The sequence below is a fragment of the Podarcis liolepis genome (assembly GCF_965112155.1).
Source record: "Podarcis liolepis genome assembly, chromosome: 8".
Taxonomy (NCBI): Eukaryota; Metazoa; Chordata; class Lepidosauria; order Squamata; family Lacertidae; genus Podarcis; species Podarcis liolepis.
In genome coordinates, this window is record NC_139560.1 from 64,730,289 (window position 1) to 64,752,345 (window position 22,057).

Sequence of the window (22,057 nt, forward strand, 5' to 3'; positions counted from 1 at the left end):
ATGTCTGCTTTTTGTAACTGAAAATGAGGTCAAGAATTCCAGCAATGGATGTCCTGCAGTTTGTCGTTTGACCCTTGACCTTTGCAAAAAGAGCCAGGCAGACACTGGGAGCTGTTCTTGCCTGGGGGCAAGTAAGAAGTATATGCCCCTGGGTTACCCTATGCAGAAGGCGCTGAACATCTGGTTCTAGTATATCGCTTTGTTAAAACAATGGAACAATGCTCTAAGTGTTCAAAAGCACAGGGAAATCCCAGCAGGCGTGTAGCATCTGAACATGAGCTGAAATCTAAGGGTTCTTTGAAATGGACCACAAAGATAATATTGGTGCCACTGAGCTCCATTTTCTTTGTGTGTAGAATCTGTGACCTCTGGGTCACGCTTTCAGTCCTATCACAGTTCTGCTTACAAAGCAAAGTTGTCGGCTCCAAGTATTTAAATCATCTTCTAGCTAATGCTATTCCGAGCTGCATCAACAGAAGGCGACCACATAGTTCCCATTGAAAATCAGTGGGAATATCCCATGGATTTCAGTGGGAACTAAATGGTCACCTCATGTCCCTTCAGATCATGAGAATTCCCAATATTGTACCAAGCAGGCGTTGCCCTCTCATTTAGAGAAGCACCCTATGCAATCTTTTGCTGTCTTCCTTTTCAATTTTCCAAAGAGCGACAGTATTTGGATGTTCAATAAAAATAAAAATGTTGCCTCGTTTTGATAAAATGTGATGGGATCTTTGTAAATGGCAAGGGCTGTGGCAAGGAGGTGACATTCCTCATGCTTAGCACCAGGCTATCTGCTCTTGATTTTACAAACTACACCACTTTAGATTCAGGTCGGTAGCCATGTTGGTCTGAAATAAAAAGAAAATAAAAAAAAAATTGTCCAGTAGCACCTTATAGACCAACTAAGTTTGTTCTGGTGTAAGCTTTTGTGTGCATGCAGTATCTGAAGAAGTGTGCATGCACATGAAAGCTTATACCAGAACAAACTTAGTTGGTCTATAAGGGGCTACTGGTCAATATTTTTTTTTTATTACACCACTTTAGGCATTGTCGTACCTTTTGCATCAAGGGATTAGAGTGGGCTGCCATTCTAATTGCACTTCCTATTCCTCTTTGCTGATAGACTTTAATATGCCCACCTTTTAGATCCTACGCTTTCAAAAATGTGGTTCTGAAGTTTTTTTCCCTTTTAAAAAATAATTGCTTGGATACAAGTACCTCTTCCACCTGCTTGCCCTCCAATGTTTTTAGATACTCTTGGAACTGGAAAATGAGCCTTGTTGTGATGCTCATTAAAACCGAATGGTCATCTTTATAGAACTGCCAGTAAGAATTTTGTGGGTGATGGTCCAAATTGACAGGTGCCTTAACTTTGAAGGTGGCACTTTTTCTGATACAGTGATGCATTCACTATGACTGCATATAAGCACACAAAAATAAATAAATTCACACAGTGAACCAGGGTCGAAATCATCTCCCTGGACTTGTAACAGAATGGAATGCTTTCAGATTTACAGTGGTGCCCCGCAAGACGAATGCCTCGCAAGACGAAAAACTCACCAGACGAAAGGGTTTTTCGGTTTTGCGTTGCTTCGCTAGACGAATTTCCCTATGGGCTTGCTTCGCAAGATGAAAACGTCTTGCACTTTTTTCTTAAAGCCGCTTGAAGAGGCGCAGTTGCGACGGACCGTGCTTCGCAAGACGAAAAACATCGCAAGACGAAAAGACTCGCGGAACGAATTGTTTTCGTCTTGCGAGGCACCACTGTATAAAACAGTTTCTGGAAGTGAGGCAGTCAAGTTGCCTGTGCCTAGCGGAAACACATGAAAGGACAAAAATGTTTTCAAACAAATGGTAGATGGTGTCAATAGAGAATGCGTCATGCAGTTGGCTTTTTGGTTAGGTGATGACTGGTCTTGATACGCTGGTTTGAGTTCAGAGGCAGGTTCTACACTGCACAAGTAAAGAGAAATTTAGGTAATCAGGTTTTACCATATTCCACAGATAATCTGAGCACCATTTTAACAGCACAGTCCAAACCCATGATCCACCAGGATTCAAGTTTGGATTTGGCAGTTTTGGGGCTTTCTCAACTGAGCCAGGGCTCCGCTTGGACTACACCAGTGCAAGTCAATCTCCCCATCTTTGCCAGGTCTCACCCAGTGGAACTTACACCAGTTTAAGCCCTCAAAAAGGGATGTTCTGGAGACAGGATGGGGCAAAGAGAGACTCACGTGTATCTTTTTTCAATCTTTTATTGTGTGCTGGATTAAACAAGTGCTCCTGTGAAAATAGGAGTCTTGAAGGCTTAACACTTGTTGTGTTGTTATTTTTAAAAGAGGTGGACAACATTCTGAAATTACAAAGCAAATCTTAAAAGTTTGACACTATCTGAAGTGCAGGCATATCACTTGCCCACCTTGGGAGTCAATACATCAAGGGTCTTCTGCACAATACGTGGTTATTGCTTTTCAAAAACTACCGTAGATACCAGTCACTTTTCTTGTAGTTGCTACAAGCTTGATTGAAATTGCAACTTGTGATTTATCCAACGAACTCCATCTTTTTAAATAGGCAGCCTGTATGGAGGGTTAATTGGGAGCCAGAGCAGAATTGCCTTGGGGTGACAAGTGTATATTCACTAGATGTGTTGTTTGTTCTTTCTGCATACGTACCATAATGAACAGTAGCCAGAGAAATAGATCTGTTAAAAGGCTTTCTCATGCTAAGAAGGATATTTGCAATTGCTGTGACAGTGCAACACTGCCATCTGTCGGCTAACACATATTTCTTTTTCTTTTTTTAAAGTTAGATACAGATTTCTGAATGTATTTAATGGTCCAGTTTAAAAATCTGGACTTCATGAAAATTATTTGAATTGATTATAAACGCATGGACTCAGGAAGCGTTCCACACGAAGGGAAAATTAGGGTTGTTCATGCATTACACTGACCGCAGATACAAGTGGTCTACATACTTCCATAAGTGTTTCTTTGAAAGTGTGTACACGTGTTGCTCTGTACAGCTCAACTGTTGCATACACAGACTGTACACTCATTGAACATTACATGTGAATTACTGGACAAGTGTATAGCTCAGCTATTTTTGTACATAGATTCTATATTCACCAGATGTAACAGATAAACACACCTGATGGGGATCCCATGTACACAACATATTAGGGCGTGTCATTTTAGGGAAACTAAATTTTTGCACGTTTCTGTGTTTTGGGGTGAGGAATTAAAAATCTGTTATTATTTTTGGGATTAGACATCATTTGGTAAATCTATGTTTGATTAAAAAGCACATAAACTGATCTTGGAAAAGGATTTTTACTTTTACCTTCTGAAAATGTCCAGTAATGCCAAATAATAATAAGAAATAGTATTTAATATATAATATAACTGCAAGTACTTGGTGATCCTTTTTAATGATTTCTACACACATTTTACTTGCCAAGCAAAACTAAATTTTATTAATTTAACCAAAAGTATCTTTTGAATTCCCAAGTCATTTTACAAGTTTTTAGCACCCCTCATTTTTGGAATTTGAAAGCTGAAAAATTCAACATACCCTAACAACAAATGAAACTATGAAGCATGAGGTTACTTCAGTTCAGGATCAGTTTGTTATCTGTGCTGTGGACAAGGCTGGTGTCCTAATGCAGATTGTTCTGCCATTCCCTTTATGGTACAGAAAAGCTCCAAATATCCAGGAACTTACCATAGAAAAGTAGTGTTACGGTCGATTTTTCAGGGCAGGAGCTCATCGTGATAGCCCCTATAGCCACATACCCAAGGAAGTGTAGCATTGACCCACCATTTATGTACATGTACACACATCAAAAATTAGTACATAACTACCTATTATTATTATTATTATTATTATTATTATTATACTTCTTTATAATCTCAAAGCGGTTTACAACCTATATTGAAGCATCAGATAAAACAATCCAGAACAAAACATTTAGTATACATTCAGAGTAACATAAATAACAGGAAACTAAAAGATTACCTTAAAGATTTCAAAATAAAATATTACAAAAGAGGTCAACTACAGAATGCCCATTTAGCCCAAACGTTAACAAAATAAATCACAAACATTTCAAAAGGAAACTTTACTAAAGTAAGTCAAATATAAAATACATATTTGAAACAGCATAATTAGCAAGAGAATAAAATACTATCATAAGCCTAGAAGGTATCTGCTACTGCTGCTGCTACAAATCCTGCCAATGGTGGTTCCTGGCGGGGGGCGGCTGTGGTCACTCAGGCTCAGTGACCTGGGTCTGCACTAAGAGACAGCCAAGACTTTGTCATTTATTAGGATCAGCACGGTTCTAAAGCTGTGAGGACTTCCCTGAAAGTAAGCCCCACTAAACTCTGTGGCACTCACATCTGACTGCATAGGTTGAACCTGTAAAATACGCTGAGCTTTAACAAAAGATCTTAAGCCAGCTGAAATGCACCCTTTAGCTTTTAGTTAGAAATGCTAGCAATCTTGCAAAGACATAAACCGCTAGCATGAAGTAGGAACCCTATCAAAGAAAAGGGAAAGAGTCTCCAGCCTCCGCTTGATTATTTTCCTTGTTCTCACTTCATTAGCTTGGCAGATCAAGGAGCCTTTTGCTCTGAAAGGAGTCTTGGAGCTTGGCTCCCCACACTCCCCTTCCTTTATACCACTGGCTAAGACGCCTTTTGAAAAACAGTTTTGCACACAGGAATCTTGATACAGTGGAACCTTGGTTGTCGAATGTAATCCGTTCCGGAAGACCGTTCAACTTCCGAAACTTTTGACAGCCGAGGCGCAATGGATGGATGTCAATTTCAATGGAGAAAATTGAGAAACGCGCCTTGGAAGCCGTTCAACTTCCAAGGTGTGTTCGAAAACAGAAGCAATTACTTCTGGGTTTTCGGTGTTCAAAAACTGAAAAGTTCGGCTTCCAGGACACTCGAAAACCGAGGTTCCACTGTATGTTGACTTGTAATAACTTGGTCAACTCCGAACTCTTACAGACTTCAAGGGTAATAGATTCTGGGATATGATTCAGCGAGTTGGCAGAAATGACTCCCGTGCATGAGTGGAGAAGCCACTTACGATCTGAGGTGCTGATGTGAACTTGTATATGTAGCACCGAATTCACAGCTCTTAACTGAGGCGATGAGAGGGAAGGGGTTGCAGGATACACACGACCTTTCGAATGTCAGCGAGATAAAAAGTTAATGGTCACAGAAGGTCCAGACATTTATATTTACTCGCACGATACACTGTCTGGAAAAACAGTGGAAACAGCTTTTTTAATAACCCAGCTCTCTCCGACAACGAAACTGCAACTTATGAAAGTAAGCTTCTCTTCTGAAAAGAATCAGGGCAAATTCTGAACACATTTTTCTCGCCTGTTCATGAATTTGCTTACAGGCAGCCAATGCTAAGTTTAAGGATTGCATCCATAAATAACTTGTGGTGAAATGGAGAATAAATATGTGGTGTGGGGTTTTTTTAAAAAAGAAGAAGAAGCCTGGGTTATTCATTCATCTTAAAGCAATAATACAGAAAAAAGTAAAATGTGAAGAAATTGTATTTGCTGGGGAAGAGCTGGCAAATTCCTAAGTCTATTCCTTAAAATAAAATAAAAACACCTCCCACCATATCCATGGAAATAAATTCAGCTGAATGCAAGCAGGATTTTCTTCCAAGTAGGAGTTGCCAGCTGACCCCCAAACCCTGGCCTGCTGCTCTGTGTTTTAACATCAGCTTGATCCACAATGATTAATTTTTGTAGTATGAACATAGGTGTTATCACCTGCTAACAAGACAGAGCATACTTTTGTTCAAAACAGAGGAGCAACGACCAGAAAAAATGTTGGCAATCCTAACTTCCAAACACCTCTTTATTGCCCAATCCTATGCATGTTTACTTGATAAACCCCAGTGGTACAAATGAAATTCATCCCCAAGCAAGTCTCATTGAACTCAGTTGCACTTCCTTCCGAATAAAAATGTTTAGGGCTGAGATATAAACTAAAGAAGCATCCGTGGACAGCTCTTTCCCATACTCTTACTTCCTGTTGCTTGGGGAATGTGCCAAGCTATTTTTATGTTTGTGTATGTATTCCTTTTGATAGCAACACATCAGCTAGGACTGTGTGATCCTATGGACTAATGGTTGCTTCATCTGAGTAATCCAAAGGCCCCAAACACTCACAAGTTCGCCTTAGCAATCTCGCATTTCAGCTATGCTTTAAAAGTGATGTCAGGAACCATAATCACCAATGTAAGCTGCAAGGAAGATGTTATAAACTCAGGTCTTCAAAGTGGATCTGTGGATTCATCAAGCTGAAATCAGAGGCTGGGACCTCTAAAGAGCATTTCTGCCAGAGGCTAAGTGACTGAAGAGCTTCCTTAGCCGCGCCCCCCCCCCCAAAAAATACAGATATCTGATGACATGAGCATATATGAAGCCAGTTACTCAACAGTTTGACATCATTGGGGGGGGTGAGGTAAAGGCAAACGACAGCTATTACACTGAATTACGTTCCTGTTTACTTTCGCTGTCTTTGGGATCTTTTTTATGTCATCATGTGGAGCTGTTGTTGTTCCATGTTAGTAGTCGTCCTTCATTTCCTAAGGGGCCAACAGGCAGAGTTGCTGTCGCCGCTTACTTACTGCCATCTGTGCAGATCCTCCCAGAGCAGTGATCCCTACAGCTTGAACTTTGGAAAGAAGCCAATGTCCACCCGTTGGGCCTCTTGCTGGGTTTTGACGCTGACTCTCCCTGCCTTTAAACAGCTACAACTTGAGATTCTCAGATTTGACCTGGGATGGGGGGAGTGGGGGAGTGGACAGATTTTCTTGGAACCTAGTTGGTGGGAAATGTGTGCCAGTGAGCAGAGGGATCATTTTCTTGCAATTGCATTCAGATCCTGCAGCTGCCACCTCCTTAGAAGGCGTTGTTGAGAGTCATGATGGCTCAAACCCAACGGTCCTCAAAAGCACTCATTCGCTCGCCACTGGCAAGTGGATTTTCTGACATAGTGAGGACATGGTCAAGAAAAGCCCACATCCTTCTCAGAGACACTCAGAAATTAGTACAGTGGTACCTCAGGTTAAGTACTTAATTCGTTCCAGAGGTCCGTACTTAACCTGAAACTGTTCTTAACCTGAAGCACCACTTTAGCTAATGGGGCCTCCCGCTGCCACTGCGCCGCCAGAGCATGATTTCTGTTCTCATCCTGAAGCAAAGTTCTTAACCCGAAGCACTATTTCTGGGTTAGCAGAGTCTGTAACCTGAAGCGTATGTAACCTGAAGCGTATGTAACCTGAGGTACCACTGTAAAACTTCTCACTGCTTTCTGGCCGTCTCCAAGTCTCACTGTAACAGGCATGAGTCTTCATCCAGTTCAGTGATGGCAAGAAAGGCAGGATAATTTCAACCCAGTAATCCTGGGACTTGAGGTTCCTGCTCTTCCTTCTGCTGCAGGTGATGTGCAAGTCATTTGCTAACTCTTCATTGGAGTTTGTTGTGGAGGGTTTTCTGCAGGGGTGGAGTTGCAGTTGTTGCTTTTCTTAAATCGCCAGGTCCGTTGGCAGATCAACCATGGGATAAGCTTTGCAACACTCATGAAATGTCATTCGAAACCATGAGATTAGAGAAACTTGTTTCTGAGTCATTAGAAAAGGGATGGGGATGCTGTGGCCCTTGAGATGTTGTTAGACTCCAGCTTCCATCGTCCCCAGCCAGAATGGCCAATGGACAGGTTTGCCATCTCTTGCTTCAACACATCTTTCTATCATGTTGATTAGCTTCACTTTGCGGCCATAAGGACAAATAACTATATTTATTTATTTATTTTTTAAAGGCACGAAACTATGGTTTCCACAAGTCTTTCTCACTTACTTTATGATTTTGACCACAACGTGTGCAACTTTAGATAATGGATGACCCAGCCTTTTACCTCTGGCGTGGTGTGAAATGCAGAATAAATTCTGAAGTGGCTGTATTTGTCAGTTCTGTTTGTTGGGGTCAGTTGAGTTGCCAAGGACAAGTGGAGAGCCCCCTGAAAACCTCAGCTGCAACCTGCTCTGCAATTGGCAATTGGAGAGGAGGACAAAGACTGACTGTACAGAAAAAGAACCTGATGTTCATGGGCTCTCGAGGTCAATGCTCCCAAGCCTTTGACTGCTCTTTGCAACACCATTGAGCAAACAGACTCTGAGAGCAACAGCATGTTTTCCTCTCCCTTGAAGAGGCATTTGATAGCAAACCTAGCAGCTTGGACTGAATCGCCGGGGAGGCCAGCTGCTTGTAAGCATTTGGTGTGTGCATCTGGCAGGTGGGTGGTGGGCAGTTTCTCCCTGCAAACTGGAGACTTCCAATTTCCGTTTTGAGCATCTGATTTGTTTCAAGGTGGTTTGAGCCGTGTGGGTTGCTTACTCCACTGCTAGCAGTAGCACAGTGACAGGGTAGTGCCCGTTCCATCAGAACCAGAAGAAAATGAGAATAGGTGCACAGTTTGGAAAGTATTCATAAAAGCAGCAAATCCTATGCGTTTTGAGCTGAAACAAGCTCTCCAGCAGCGAGCATTGAGTATTAAACAGAAGCTTCTTTCAAACTAAATGTTTCGTTCTACCTTGAAATATGCTAGGTTTCCCACTTTACAATTTTATTTTATTTTATTTTTGCATTTATTGTTCACTTTCTGTGGTCTCATTGGGTGTAAACCCGTAAAATAACCATTTGGAAGCAAAGTCCTTGCCTGAAAATGACCCTTAAACTAGACTGGGGCACTTAAGGTGTGACAAGGGTGGAAGCAAATTTGCAATTGCAATGCAGGCTGCCCATTTTGGGCGCAATTTTTCCACCCTGGTGGGGTTTTACGTTTTGATGGGCAGGAACTGTTCATACCTCCATCACTTCCACTTAGAGCACCTACTTTCATGCTTCCTCCTAGTCAATTTTTCCTTAGAGGAGACATTATTTGTGCAGCTTAGGAAGACTTTCCTTGAGTGCAAATTACCTTAATAACATAAAAAAAAATCCAGCTTGCCAAAACATAATGTCTTTTCTACATCAGAACATAAGTAAAATTAGGTCATTTGAAAAATTGAAAAGACAGTTGTGTAGCAAAAGAACTGCAATGAAACAACAGTGTTAGCTTATTTAAGACTGGTGTCATAAGCTGATGAGAATGCAGGTGGTTTCTGAATAGCTTTTACATGGCTGCCATTTGAGGTTAAACAGAAATGTTATGGGTAAGAAGTGTAACTGCACATCTCTGCAGATAACCATGCAGCAATATAGCATAGAAATTGATGAGGGGTTGGCTGAACGTGTGAGCCAAATGTTTTGTTTGAGGTAGTAACAGGTGGCACTGTTTTGTTGCGTTATTCCTCTCTGTGGTGCTGCACTGGATAGTTCAGTTGGCTGGAGTGTGGTGCTGATAACACCAAGGTTGCAGGTTCGATCCCAGTCTGGGAGAGCTGCATTGCAGAGGGTTCAACTAGATGATCCTCAGGGACCCCTCCAACTCCAGAATTCTATGATTCTATGTTTAACCAGGTTGCAGTCATCAACTGAAGTGCAATAGATATGTGAATCAGCCTAAATATTTCAGGGCCAACTCTATGAGGCAACAGGGAAGAGTGATCTGTTTCGGCATGCTGGGAGTGAGAGATCAAATAGATGAAGCCAGGAATTTGGTGTTTGGATGCTGCAGAGTGAGCCCTAGTGATAGAACAGGGGGAGCATTTGGGCTCCACTTCAGGCAGTAGAATATCTTAATCTGGGTCAAAAGGCCACAAAGCAGAGCACTACAGGAATAAATGATCTGTATAAACAATTGTAGGCCCATATTTCTAACATTAAACAACTGCAGACTGGTTCCACACCGCCACCTCCGAACCCTGAAGGCACTTGATTAAATTAGTGGTTGAAACATTCCATCCAGGAGTTTGACAAGCCTTATCAGGAACCTCAGCTCGTTCCTTGAGCCACCTCCTCTCGGATTCCGTTTTGCCATGGCTGTTAACATTGTAATTGAGAAGCCAGAAACACCCCAAATATTCAAAAATTGGCCCTAGAGAAGCCATAAATTAACTTGCAAGGAAATACGACAAAGGGAGTGAAAACCAATAAAAGAGTAGCACAGAAACAAAGCCATTGACTGACTTTGAATGGTTGCCTAAGAGAAGTTCTGTACTTTTTAAAACGGCATCAATCCAGACAAAGCTCAGGGTCCACCATGCACTGCCTGGTTCTCTGTAGCAATCAAAGCACAAACCTGCGACAAACTCATTTCTGTATCATTATATGCCCGTGGACATTTTATAAAAACAAATCTGAAACTGGGGTGGTTGTTCTTTTTACAACTGCTCATTCAATCAGATGGTCCAGATTATACTTCAGAATTATTTTGGACCTCCCTTCTCTTGGAATAAGATTAGCTATGTGCCCCATTATGCTCACAAATCATGTTTGCATAAGCCTGCATAAATGTTTTGGGTTATTAGTTAGAAGCGACAGCCTCATTTTGCAAATAACAAAATTTGCAGGATTTTGGAGAGGGGTATTAGGATGATAGAGGAATTCTGGAGAGGGAGTTTAGGGAGGATAAAGGCATCAAGTTTGGCTCGCTCTAATTAGGCCAAAATCAGTAAACCAGAAATTCAGCAGTTGCTGTGCTTGGATCTGCCAAGTCCCAGCTTCTGCCAATGTTAAATGTTGGAACAACTTTTCATCGTGTTTTCATTTCAATCAGCATGGAGGAGGGGAGTTCATAAAATTGACACCGAAAAATATAGGAGGGATGGACTCTGGCAACTAAATACATTAAGCACTCTGGTCCTAGAGAAGCAGCAGTCAGCTCTCCAGCGGCTATGATCTTGAAGACTTTCCCCCCATTTTTGGTTTTTCCATTTGTTTCTATGGAAACGCTGAGACGGAAGAGACGTCCTGCCAGGAAAAGTAAAGTTGGAACCCTTGTAAAAATACAAAAAAAACATCCTCTTGCTAGGCAAGCAGAAATTAGCATTTGCCATTCTCCTTGCCAACAACACCTACAAGAGTTGGGGTCCAAAAGACCTGCGGGGGTTCCCGCCCCCCATTAGTAAAGTGCTGTGAACACAAAGACAAGAGACCTGCCAAAACTGGAACTGCAATCCATCACTCTTCTCTTTAAAAGGAAGCAGGCCACTTAGGGCCGATTTAAACTCTCATCAGAATCCAGTGGTAAAAGCTTTTCCTGGACCGTGTTCTGTTAGGTTGCAATGGGCAAATTGCTCCCCTATGCTTGTATATTTATTGTTTAAATTTATATCCTGCCTTTCCATGTCTCCATGCTCAAGGCAGGTAACTGCATTGAATGCAACACAAATCCAAATCAGTATATAGGGCAAACAAGTTAAAAACCAAAACCAAAAAGAGTTCAGTTCCACGTAATTGTCTAAATAAAAAGGTCTCCATCTGTTGCCAGAAGACCATCAGAGAATGGGGCTAAATAGGCCCTCCGAGGAAGAGAGTACCAGAGCTCAAGCAAAGCCACTCAAATGACCCTGCCAGTCACACTTCAGACGTTGCTGAAACTGTGGGAAAGGTGCCCCCCTGTGATGGGATGATGAGCTGCTTGTGCGTAAAATGCAAGTCCCTCAGAGTTTGATCAGGTTTTCAAACCTCTGCCTGTGACGGAGCCCCTCCGGCATGGCTGCGTCAATCGCTAGTAGAATCCGAAAGTGGTTGTTTTCGGAAACGTTTCCAACATAAGAGCTCTTTCACGGAAACACGTCTTCTGGACTCTCTGCGTGACAGTTTCCGGCGAGGAGTGGGTGTCCCTATAGGAGGTCCTGAAACCTCTCCACTGTTTTCGCTGGAAACGTCTCTGAGCCATCCCTCCGACTCACTTTCCCTGGAAGTTCCTGCTCGCCCCCTACTGGTTCCCTCTTCAGCTGCTACGTCTCTTTCAACCTCAGGGAGCCTTTGCACCTCCTGTCCTTCCGATGGCAGTTCCCTGACATCCACCTCCCCTCCAGGGCCCCCTTCACCCCCTCCCGTCTCCTCCCCTCCGGGCTGGGAGGAAGTAAAACCCCTGAAAGAACCTTCATCATCGTCCGAAGTTTCGAACACTTCCCTCCACCTGCTACTGTCCCTCGTCTCTCGATACTCCTCGTCATCGGAGTCTATTCCCTCTTCCAAATCCGACTCCGCGAATCCTTCCATTTCCTGTTCCTCGTCGGTGGTGCCAAAGTACTCCCTCCTAAACCTTTCTACCGGCTGTGGTTTCCTAGGGAATCTTCGGTGGAACGTTTCTGTTAAAACCTCGTCATTGACCTCCCCTGCAGTCACCCAGGTGTTTTCCGACTCCGGTTCCCCTTCCCACGCCACCAAATACTCTACCTGATTTCCCTTCCACCTGGAATCGAGAATTTCCGCTACATGGTTGCTGCGTTCCCTTTCTTCCAAGGCTGGTCCCCTGGCGTGCTCCCCTGCACGCCCCCCCCTGTATGGTGACAGTAACGACCTGTGGAACACTGGGTGCAATTTCATGTGGTTGGGTAACCGGAGTTTGAAAGCCACTGGGTTGACCTGCTGAATGACCTCGAAGGGTCCCAATCTTTTGGGCCTCAATTTCTTACAGCCCCCTTTGAACGGCAACCCTTGGGTTGACAGCCACACCTGATCGCCCACCCTTATGGTTTCACCTTCCCTCCTGTTCTTGTCTGCCTGCTTCTTATATTGTGCCTTGGCCCTTTCTAAGTTGAGCTGGAGCTGCTGATGGATCGCTTCCATCTCTTCTACAAAATGCTCGGCCGCTGGGACGCTCCATCTCTCCCCTCCCTCCCCTGGAAAAGCCCTGGGGTGACACCCGTAATTAGCCAAAAAGGGGCTCATCCCTGTGGACACATTCTCCGCATTATTGTAGGCAAATTCTGCCAGCGCCAACTTTTCGGCCCCATCGTTCTCTCTGTCATTGACATAACACCTCAGATATTGTTGGAGTATGCCATTTGCTCTTTCCGCCTGCCCGTTGGTTTCTGGGTGCCGGGCAGTCGAAAAATTGACTTCCACATGCAGCAAGCTCATGAGCTTCCTCCAGAACCTGGAAGTAAATTGTTTGCCGCGGTCTGAGATCACCCTCAAGGGGGCGCCGTGCAACCTAAAGATGTGTTCTACAAACAACTTCGCTGTTTCTTCCGCTGTGACTGCATGTGAGCATGCCACAAAGTGGCACATCTTAGTTAACAGGTCTACTACTACCATGATGGCTGTTTTCCCCTTGGATTTCGGCAGATCCGTCATAAAATCTATTGATACCGCTTCCCAAGGCCGTTCTGGTGTGGGTAATGGTTCTAATAACCCTGCCGGTGCCCTTCTTTCCCCTTTGGCTCGCTGACATTGGTCACACCCTCTTACATACTCCTTTACATCTTCCCTCACCTTGGGCCACCAAAATTCCCGGGTCACCAACCACATGGTCTTGTGTTGCCCAAAATGTCCCGCCGTGGGGCTATCGTGCAACTGCTTGAGTATTCTTCCCCTCAATTCACCTTCGGGTATATACAGTGCCCCTTTGTAATACAATGCCCCATTTCTTTCCTCAAAACCTCCGGGGCTCTCGCCCTCCCCCCTGAGACCTCTGAGCTTATCCTGGGCATATTCATCATTTTCCGTTTCCTGTACCAGTTCACGTTGCCCCACCATCACCGCCCCACACACCCAGCGGTCCTCAGGGATGACATGTCTCTCTTCGATTGCCCCCTCCCCCTCCAAATACTCTGGTTTGCGTGAGAGGGCATCCGCCCTGACGTTTTCTGGGCCTGGCACATAACAAATTTCAAAGTGGAATTTGGAAAATTCCTGGGCCCATCTGACTTGTCGTTGGTTGAGTACTCGAGCTGTTCTCCAATACTCTAAATTCTTGTGGTCGGTGCACACTTGCACCTTGTGTTGTGCCCCAATCAATAAATGTCTCCACCTCCGGAACGCTTCGTGGATGGCGAGTAGTTCCCTGTCATACACCGTGTAGTTCCTCTCGGATTTATTCAGCTTCCTCGAGAAGAAGGCACAAGGTCTCCACTCCAACGTACTCCTCCCGGGTTGAAGAAGTACTGCTCCGATAGCCCGGTCGGACGCATCGGTTTCCACTCTCATGGGTTTTCGTAAGTCCACATGCAGAAGTTGTTCTTCCGAGGCGAAAGCCCTTTTTAGTTCTTCAAATGCTCGCTCCGCCTCCGCCGTCCAAACAAATTTCTTCTTGCTGCTGAGGCAGTCGGTGATGGGCGCCGTCAAATGTGCAAAGTTCTTGATGAACTTCCTATAAAAGTTCCCAAACCCCAGGAATCTTTGCACATCCTTCTTGGTCTTCGGTGTCTTCCATTCCAGTACCGCTTGGACCTTGCCTGGGTCCATGGCCAATCCCTTGTCTGACAAGCGGTACCCCAGGAATTCCACCTCCTTGGTATGAAACTGGCACTTCTCCAGTTTCACCCACAGCTGGTTGGCTTGCAGCTTGCCCAACACTTCTCGAACGTCCTTCACGTGCTGCTCCTCATCCTCCGAATACACCAACACGTCGTCTAAAAAGGCCACACAATTCTTGTAGAGCAAAGGTCCCAGGACGTGGTTCATAAAAGCTTGAAAGCACGCCGAGCCTGCTTGTAGACCGAAGGGCATAACGAGGTATTCAAAGGCCCCCAAAGGGGTGAACATGGTGGTCTTCCATTCATCCCCCTTCCTTATGCGTATCAGATTGTACGCCCCCCGCAGGTCCAGCTTTGTAAAAATTTTCCCCTTCCTCACCCGGGTCAAAAGGTCATCAATTCGGGGCATCGGAAAAGCCAGGGGTTCCGACACGGCATTGAGGGCCCTAAAGTCCACAACCAATCTCGGCTTATCGGTGTTTTTTTTGTCCACAAAAAACACTGGGCTGCCCCCCACCGCTCGTGACTCTCTGATGAAACCTCGCTTCAGGTTCTTGTCAATGAACTCCCTCAACTCCTGCATCTCCCTGTCAGACATGGCGTACAGCTTGCCCACTGGGAGTTGAGCCCCAGGGAGTAGGTTGATTTGACAGTCAAAGGGTCTATGCGGCGGCAGCTTGTCTGCTTCCCTTTCGCTGAATACGTTGCTCAGATCTGCGTATTGTGGGGGCACTTTCCCTTTATCCATTACTTCCATCCCGGCTAGGGTGACGCCAGCTCCTCCCGGAACCTTCCCCTGCTTGCAGTGTTCTAGGCAATACGCTGACCCAAATGAGACCACCCTCTGATGCCAGCCCACTAGCGGGTCATGTAGCGCCAGCCAGCTCATCCCCAAAATGATGGGCGCTCCTCCCAAGGTGGCCACATTAAATGCTATTGGTTCAGTGTGCCTTGCCACCCTCATTATCATTGGGACAGTCTGTTGGCTAACTTCTCCTCCCAACAGCTCTCTGCCGTCAATCGTGGTCACCTGCAAGGGGTTACTTAAAGGGATGGTCTGTATCTGGTGCTCAGCTGCAAACTCCTTACTCATAAAATTACAGGAGCTGCCTGAATCCAAAAGCGCCTTGACCTGTAGTGGGTGTCCATTTTGCAGCTCTAGTGACACTTCTATCACTAAAGCAGGTCTGGGTGGTTCTGGCGTGGGCACTTTCACTGCTCTTTGGCCTGGCTGCTGTGCCCCAACGGTGGCAGCCAGGCGTTGGCTTTTACTTGCTCCTTGCTTTCTTCCTCCCTCTCCCCAACAGCTCCTGCCATCCCTTGCCATTCCTTTCTTTGTGGGCAGACTCTGGCAAAGTGCCCTGGCTGTTGGCAGAGATAACATTTCTTGGCGCTCTTTCCCTCCTTCTTCCGCCCTTCACTGGGATTTGAAACTGCGCGCGCCCGCGCTGTTCCAACTTCCATCGGCTCTGCCGGCGGGAAAGGTGGCTCTGGAATGTCTGGAATGCGCAGTTCCCTCCAACGTTCTCCTTTCCCTTCCCGCCTTTCCAAAGCCCTCGCTTCCTGGCGCGCTCCTATGGCCAGCGCTGATTTGGTCAGCTGATCCATAGACTCGGCCCTTGGCCCCCGGGACAATTCATCTTTAACGGCCGAAGAAAGCCCCTCTTCGAAAAGCATCTGGATGGGTTCCGCCGATAGGTCCCACCCCAATTTGTGAATCAACATAGTAAACTCAGTCCAGTACTCACGGACAGATCGACTCCCCTGTTTGCAAGCCATTAACTGCCTTCGCACCACTCCCTGCTCAATGTCGCTGGAAAACATCAGGTCCATGGCACGAAAAAACTTCCTCGTGTCCTTTAGGATCTCATTATTCACTGCCATCAGGGGTCGAACCCAATCCTTCGCCCCCCCTTCGAGATGGCCAATTACAAAAGCCACTCGCGATTCCTCGTCGGGGAAGTCATCATACTGCAGGTTGAGAGCGTATTGCATCTCAGTTCTAAAGGCATGATAGTTTCTGGGATCCCCCCCGAATTTCTGCACCAATCCTGGCACCTTTCTGGCGATCGAGGTGGTTTTCTCCTTTCCCTTTTCTGCATCCTGAGCCCTCCTCTCCTCAAGCCTCGCCGTTTGCATGGCAAGCTGGATCTCCAACGCCCTGTACCTTTCTTCCAGGCTTGGACCTCCTCCAGCTGCTCCTGCTCCTCCGGTTCCGGCTGGGTCGCTCATGATGCCGCTGCTTGCACAAGCTGGCTTTCAGGGACTTTCGGATTGCTGTGATGGGATGATGAGCTGCTTGTGCGTAAAATGCAAGTCCCTCAGAGTTTGATCAGGTTTTCAAACCTCTGCCTGTGACGGAGCCCCTCCGGCATGGCTGCGTCAATCGCTAGTAGAATCCGAAAGTGGTTGTTTTCGGAAACGTTTCCAACATAAGAGCTCTTTCACGGAAACACGTCTTCTGGACTCTCTGCGTGACAGTTTCCGGCGAGGAGTGGGTGTCCCTATAGGAGGTCCTGAAACCTCTCCACTGTTTTCGCTGGAAACGTCTCTGAGCCATCCCTCCGACTCACTTTCCCTGGAAGTTCCTGCTCGCCCCCTACTGGTTCCCTCTTCAGCTGCTACGTCTCTTTCAACCTCAGGGAGCCTTTGCACCTCCTGTCCTTCCGATGGCAGTTCCCTGACACCCCCAAAGACCTTAAAATACAGGCACAGTTTGTATGCAAGGAGACAAAAACTAGCAGACAATGGAGAAAGCAGATCTGAACTCATCTCCATGACATGCTAGCTTTCTGTTTGCAGGGAGGACTCTTCTCCCCCTCCCCCCCACCACACACCCGCACACCCTGTCCTGCTTGGATATTGGGTATCATTCATCCACCACCTACAGCTCCTAATTCTACAGTCCATCTGTATAAAACTCTTACCATCTGATTCTGTTAACTGTGTAAAGCCATTTTTTGTGCAAAACTTGCTCGCTTACTATTATTCACCATTTTTATTTACTAAAAGAATTGCATGTGAATGTACAGCTCCATAGTCATCATCCCGTTGGGGGGAAATGTGTTTTTGTATGCACCTTGCATAGATCTTAAGACAACAAATTACAAGCTCCATTCTGAATAACAGAATGGGGCTGAATAAATGAATTGGGGGGACCATGTGCATGATCACTTATGCCATTGAGAGAACTGAGAGCGCTTTCTGCTACGTTTACATTGGAAATCTTAGTAGTAAAGTAAATGGTAAAAGGTGCTGGGCTGACATTGGATGAAAATCCTCTCTCCACAGCTGTCAGCAAAAAGAATGATTACATTTGGTCATACCCTTCCCTGGCTGAATACCCAGCTGATCAGCTGAGCTGGGTTTTATTTGGTTTATTATTCTTACAAATTCAACAGTTACCTGAACATCTGATCTATTGGCTCTCCATTCTGGCAGTGCACTTGGGAGAGAATGTAGTGTTCCCTTGCGTACGTTGGGCAATCCAGCATTCCTGCTTTTGGCTAGCCGCACAAAACCCCCAGCATAAACAAAGAAAATGGTTCACAAGCACAGGTAGTGATGCCCCCGCTTTTTCTGGGTCCTCTAGAGGCTTGCCAGTGCAGATGTACATGCAGCTGGCCTTAATTGCTATGTTCAAAAGATTATGCTCTGCAAATATTAGACAAGAAGCAGATTCAGGTGTTTGCCCGTGTTTTCGTGAGCAGTCAGCTCAGTTTATGAGAGCCTTTTTGCTCCGCTTCTGTGCGTGAGGCTCTTCCCACGTGCACACAATGTGGTAATGTAATTCACTGCACAACAGGCTGCAGTTGTGTGTTTTGCTGCTGCTCAGTGGGGAAAGTTCCCTGCAGGTTTTGCTTTATTTGTTCTTTGAAACAGTGGTGGAGAGCCTCTGGCCCACCAGGCTCTCATATCCTGCCCCTAGCCCTCTCTCCTAAGAGAGGATGTGGCTAGAATAATCACCTGTAGTGGGCCTGTTTTCTCTCTTTTTATAAAAGAAACCTCACAAGTCAAGTACATAGAAGGTAGCATTTTCTCATACCACACTATCTGCAGTCTAAAGTGGCATAGTCTACTTATATTGTCAGGAGCAGGTCAGTAATAAATCACATGGTGTCTGAAGTTAACTCTTTAGTCAAGGAAGCAAGGTCAGCTCAGGAGGCCATGCCTAGTGAGCATAGCAACTCATCCCAGCAGGTCTTGCCCCAATGAGGCAGTTGCGAGGACTGAAGGTCCCCACCACTCTCTAAAACTCCTCCTTCCCCGGGTCCTTCCACAGGAACCTGAGGCTCCTTTGTCTTGCCTCTCTTTGCTCCACCCTCTTTGTGTTGGGAGGAGCTGGTCACAGCAGGAGGAGGAGACCCCTTGGCTTCTTCGCCAGCCGGACTCATCTCTGCCTCTTAGCCCACCTCCTCTCCAGCCTCCTCTTCTGCCTCTGGTTCTGGACTGCTCTCTGCCACAGACTCTTCCTGCTCGCTAAACCCTGTTACCGCTTTGACTTCTGACCTCTCCCCCTCCCAGTCTTCTCCCTCTGACCACTCATTGTCGTCCCACCACCAAACCCTGGGCTCTGAGCCTTTTTCCATTGGGTGTTCAGCTGGTGCCTCCCAACACTTCTCAGTATCCAGCCACTTCACGATAAATATGCACTCAGAACTCTGACCCCCCTTTTTTTAAGATAGCTTGAGATTTGTGAAGTTTATTTTTGCATTTATATCCCACTTTTTTCTCCAAGGAGCTCCAGGTGATCTACATGGCTCTCTCCCTCCCCAATTAATCCCCCACAATTCTGATGTAGGTTGGGTTGAGAGACACTGGCCGGCCCAAGATCACCCAATGAGCTTTATGGCGGGGGGTGGGGTGGGATTTGTACCCTGGCCTCAGGTCTCAATACCCTCGTCCTTCTCCACTGCTCCTCTCAGCAATATAGACAACTGCAGTCAGAAGAACAACTATAGCAGTTATTTTAAGTAATAGCACTGCACTAAAGTCATTGAGAAAGTGGCAAGGAACCGCGGGAAAATGCAGCACAGGAGAAGTTTGGATTCTCCTTGTGAAGAGAACAATTAAACAATGCAGCTAAACAGTACAGTCGTACCTCAGAAGTCAAACGGAATCCGTTCTGGAAGTCTGTTCCACTTCCAAAACGTTCAGAAAACAAGGTGTGGCTTCCAATTGGCTGCAGGAAGCTCCTGCAGCCAGTCGGAAGCTATGTCAGATGTTTGGGTTCCAAAGAACGTTCACAAACCGGAACAGTCACTTCTGGGTTTGCGGCATTCGGGAGCCGAAACGTTAGGTTCGCAAGGTGTTTCAGAACCAAGGTATGGCTGTATTTGAAATGGTATGAGGCACTTGCTGCCACGAGACTAAAAAAGAGACTTTGATAAGGATGCAGAAGCACAAATAGATGCTAAAGAACTCACAATATAATTCAAGTGGAGGTGCTTTTTCTTTAAGAATCAGCACTGAGCTGCAGGCCTTGATCTCTCATTCTGAATAATTACTGTGTTTTTAAAGAGCCAAATCTTTGTCACATTTATTTTAAAAAATACAGTGCATTAGTGGAGTGTAATAATTTCGCTGCAGAAATAATTACTAGCTATTATGGTATTGTTTGACAGATGCTGCATTCAATTTAAATACAAGTATCTAGGATTTGACAATCAATTTCTTGTTATGAAGCTAAATGACTTCTGTATAGGCATGTTAGCAACAAACATTGTTTTTTTGCCTGCTGGTGTAATTCATAGGCTGCTGTTGACATTTCTGGGGACTAAAGGAGCAGAATGCTTCCTTGCAGAGAAAACCAGTCTTGCCTTAACAATGGGCCGTAACTCTTCCCTCGTGATGAATAGCCCAGTCCAAAACCCAATCGTTTTATTGTGCATCTTGGTCAGTCACTCTGCAAAAACAGGATTCCCAAGGAGACAGCCCTGTTGAAAAGATGCCTCATAAAAGCCACTAGACTTTGAAAACTAGCTCTTGGTTGATTTGTCTTAGTAGCCTTCTTCAAGCATTCTTCTTCAGTGCTGAGACATTGAGGGAGGGGTGAGCTGTGGGGATGAGCGAGCCAACTCTGTGTCCTTGCCCCTCCCCATCCTCATTGACCTCAGCAAGTTGGAGGATTAAACTCCTGAAGGAGGGAAGAGTCTCCTGTAGATGAAGGCTCCCTGCAATTCTTAGAACCCAAGTTTTCCAGGGTTCTAAAGCACAGGGAACCTCCAGATGGCGCCGCTAACAAGTTCACCCCCCAATTCAAAGCAAGTAATAGAAATGTGACAAAGGGGGGAAGCTAGCACCATGCCCACCCCTTGTGTTTTAACACCAAAGATTGCCTGAATGTGTTATTTCGGGGGGGGGGGGAGTTCTGCAGCCATATTTAGATATTCGAAATTTTGTGCAAGGGCTTTGAACTGGAGGGGAAGCGTTGACCTGTGTGAGCTGAGCATGTGAGCTAAGCAATGAGCAGGAATGTATGAAGGGAGCTTACAAGTTTAGCAGAATCCTTGCATTTTCAGGGTTCTAAGCACAAGGCAGCAAGCACTAAATTCACGTCATTCCTACATTTCTGCTCAATGCAGGATGGTTGGGGATGGAGAAGATGAGCCAGAAGGCACAGCACCCCATCTTCGGTTTAAACTCTCCTGTATTATTTTGAACATGTGTACAGGGGCTCTGTTTGCATATTAATGTGTAAAACATACACAACATTAATTGCTCTGCTGCTGCTGAGCTGGTGTGATAGTGACGAGTGTTGTTACTAGAAAAGCCCCTCAACGATGAAGTATATATACAAGGAAGTCTCCCTTTTTCTGCCTAACCTATTTTACCGAGTTGTGATGCCAAAACACAACAGGGAAGCAGTTTCCACATCAGTAAACATTAAGTATGATTTGTGCTTTTGCTAGGCTGTTTTAGACTAAACACAACACAGATGATCATCTTGTGCTTATTCTTTGTGCTTCCATCATTCCCTTCTTGTAAGAAAAACTGTGTGGGAAAAGTTACAGCGCTTGTTTTATTTTATTTTTAGGTCACCATTGGTCAACTTTATTCAACGGAGAAGTTAATTATCGAGTGCCCACAGAACGTCTGATAGTGGATGAACTCTTCTTTGCCTGTAGCAGTGGCGGATCAGCCTCAGTATTCTGGAACACGCACAGATTTTTACTTGAACATATTGTATTCTCTATGTATATTTGAGGTGTCTTCTTCCTCCACGTTGTTCACTAAGTCTTAACATAAGCTGTCCAGAATTTTTCATAGTGTGCTTTCAATATGCCAGTAAGATGATAACGATGTGTTGCCATGTCTGAGTGTCACTATTTGCTTATATCAAGTTTTCTTGCCAATAAAATTCCATAAACTGAGGTTTGCTTGCTTCTGCTACTCAAGTTAATGTCTTTTCACCTAGCTCAGAAACTGGTAAATGAATATTTATTGCAACTTGGGGAATTCAGTGTAGAATTTGTGACACTCTCAAAACCAGGTGTGGGAACTTGAGACCCTCCTCGTGTTACTGAACTACAACTCCCCAAATCTCTGGCTGTTGGCCATGCTTGCCAGAGCTGAGAGCAGTTGTCCTTCAGCAACATCTAGAATGCCAAAGGTGTTCCCCACTCCTGTTCCAAACCAT

General features: G+C 45.3%; 1 protein-coding gene across 1 annotated transcript in view; it reads left to right on the plus strand.

Annotated features, from left to right (window-relative positions):
* The window catches only part of LYRM4 (LYR motif containing 4), a 58,599-nt gene extending 36,808 nt beyond the window's left edge, over window positions 1–21,791 (plus strand). The window contains exon 3 of the mRNA XM_083519816.1: window positions 21,455–21,791. Within this exon, the coding sequence (XP_083375942.1) occupies window positions 21,455–21,517 (63 nt within the window). The 3' untranslated portion in view covers window positions 21,518–21,791. The remainder of the gene's footprint in view (window positions 1–21,454) is intronic.
* The last annotated feature ends 266 nt before the right edge of the window (window positions 21,792–22,057 follow it).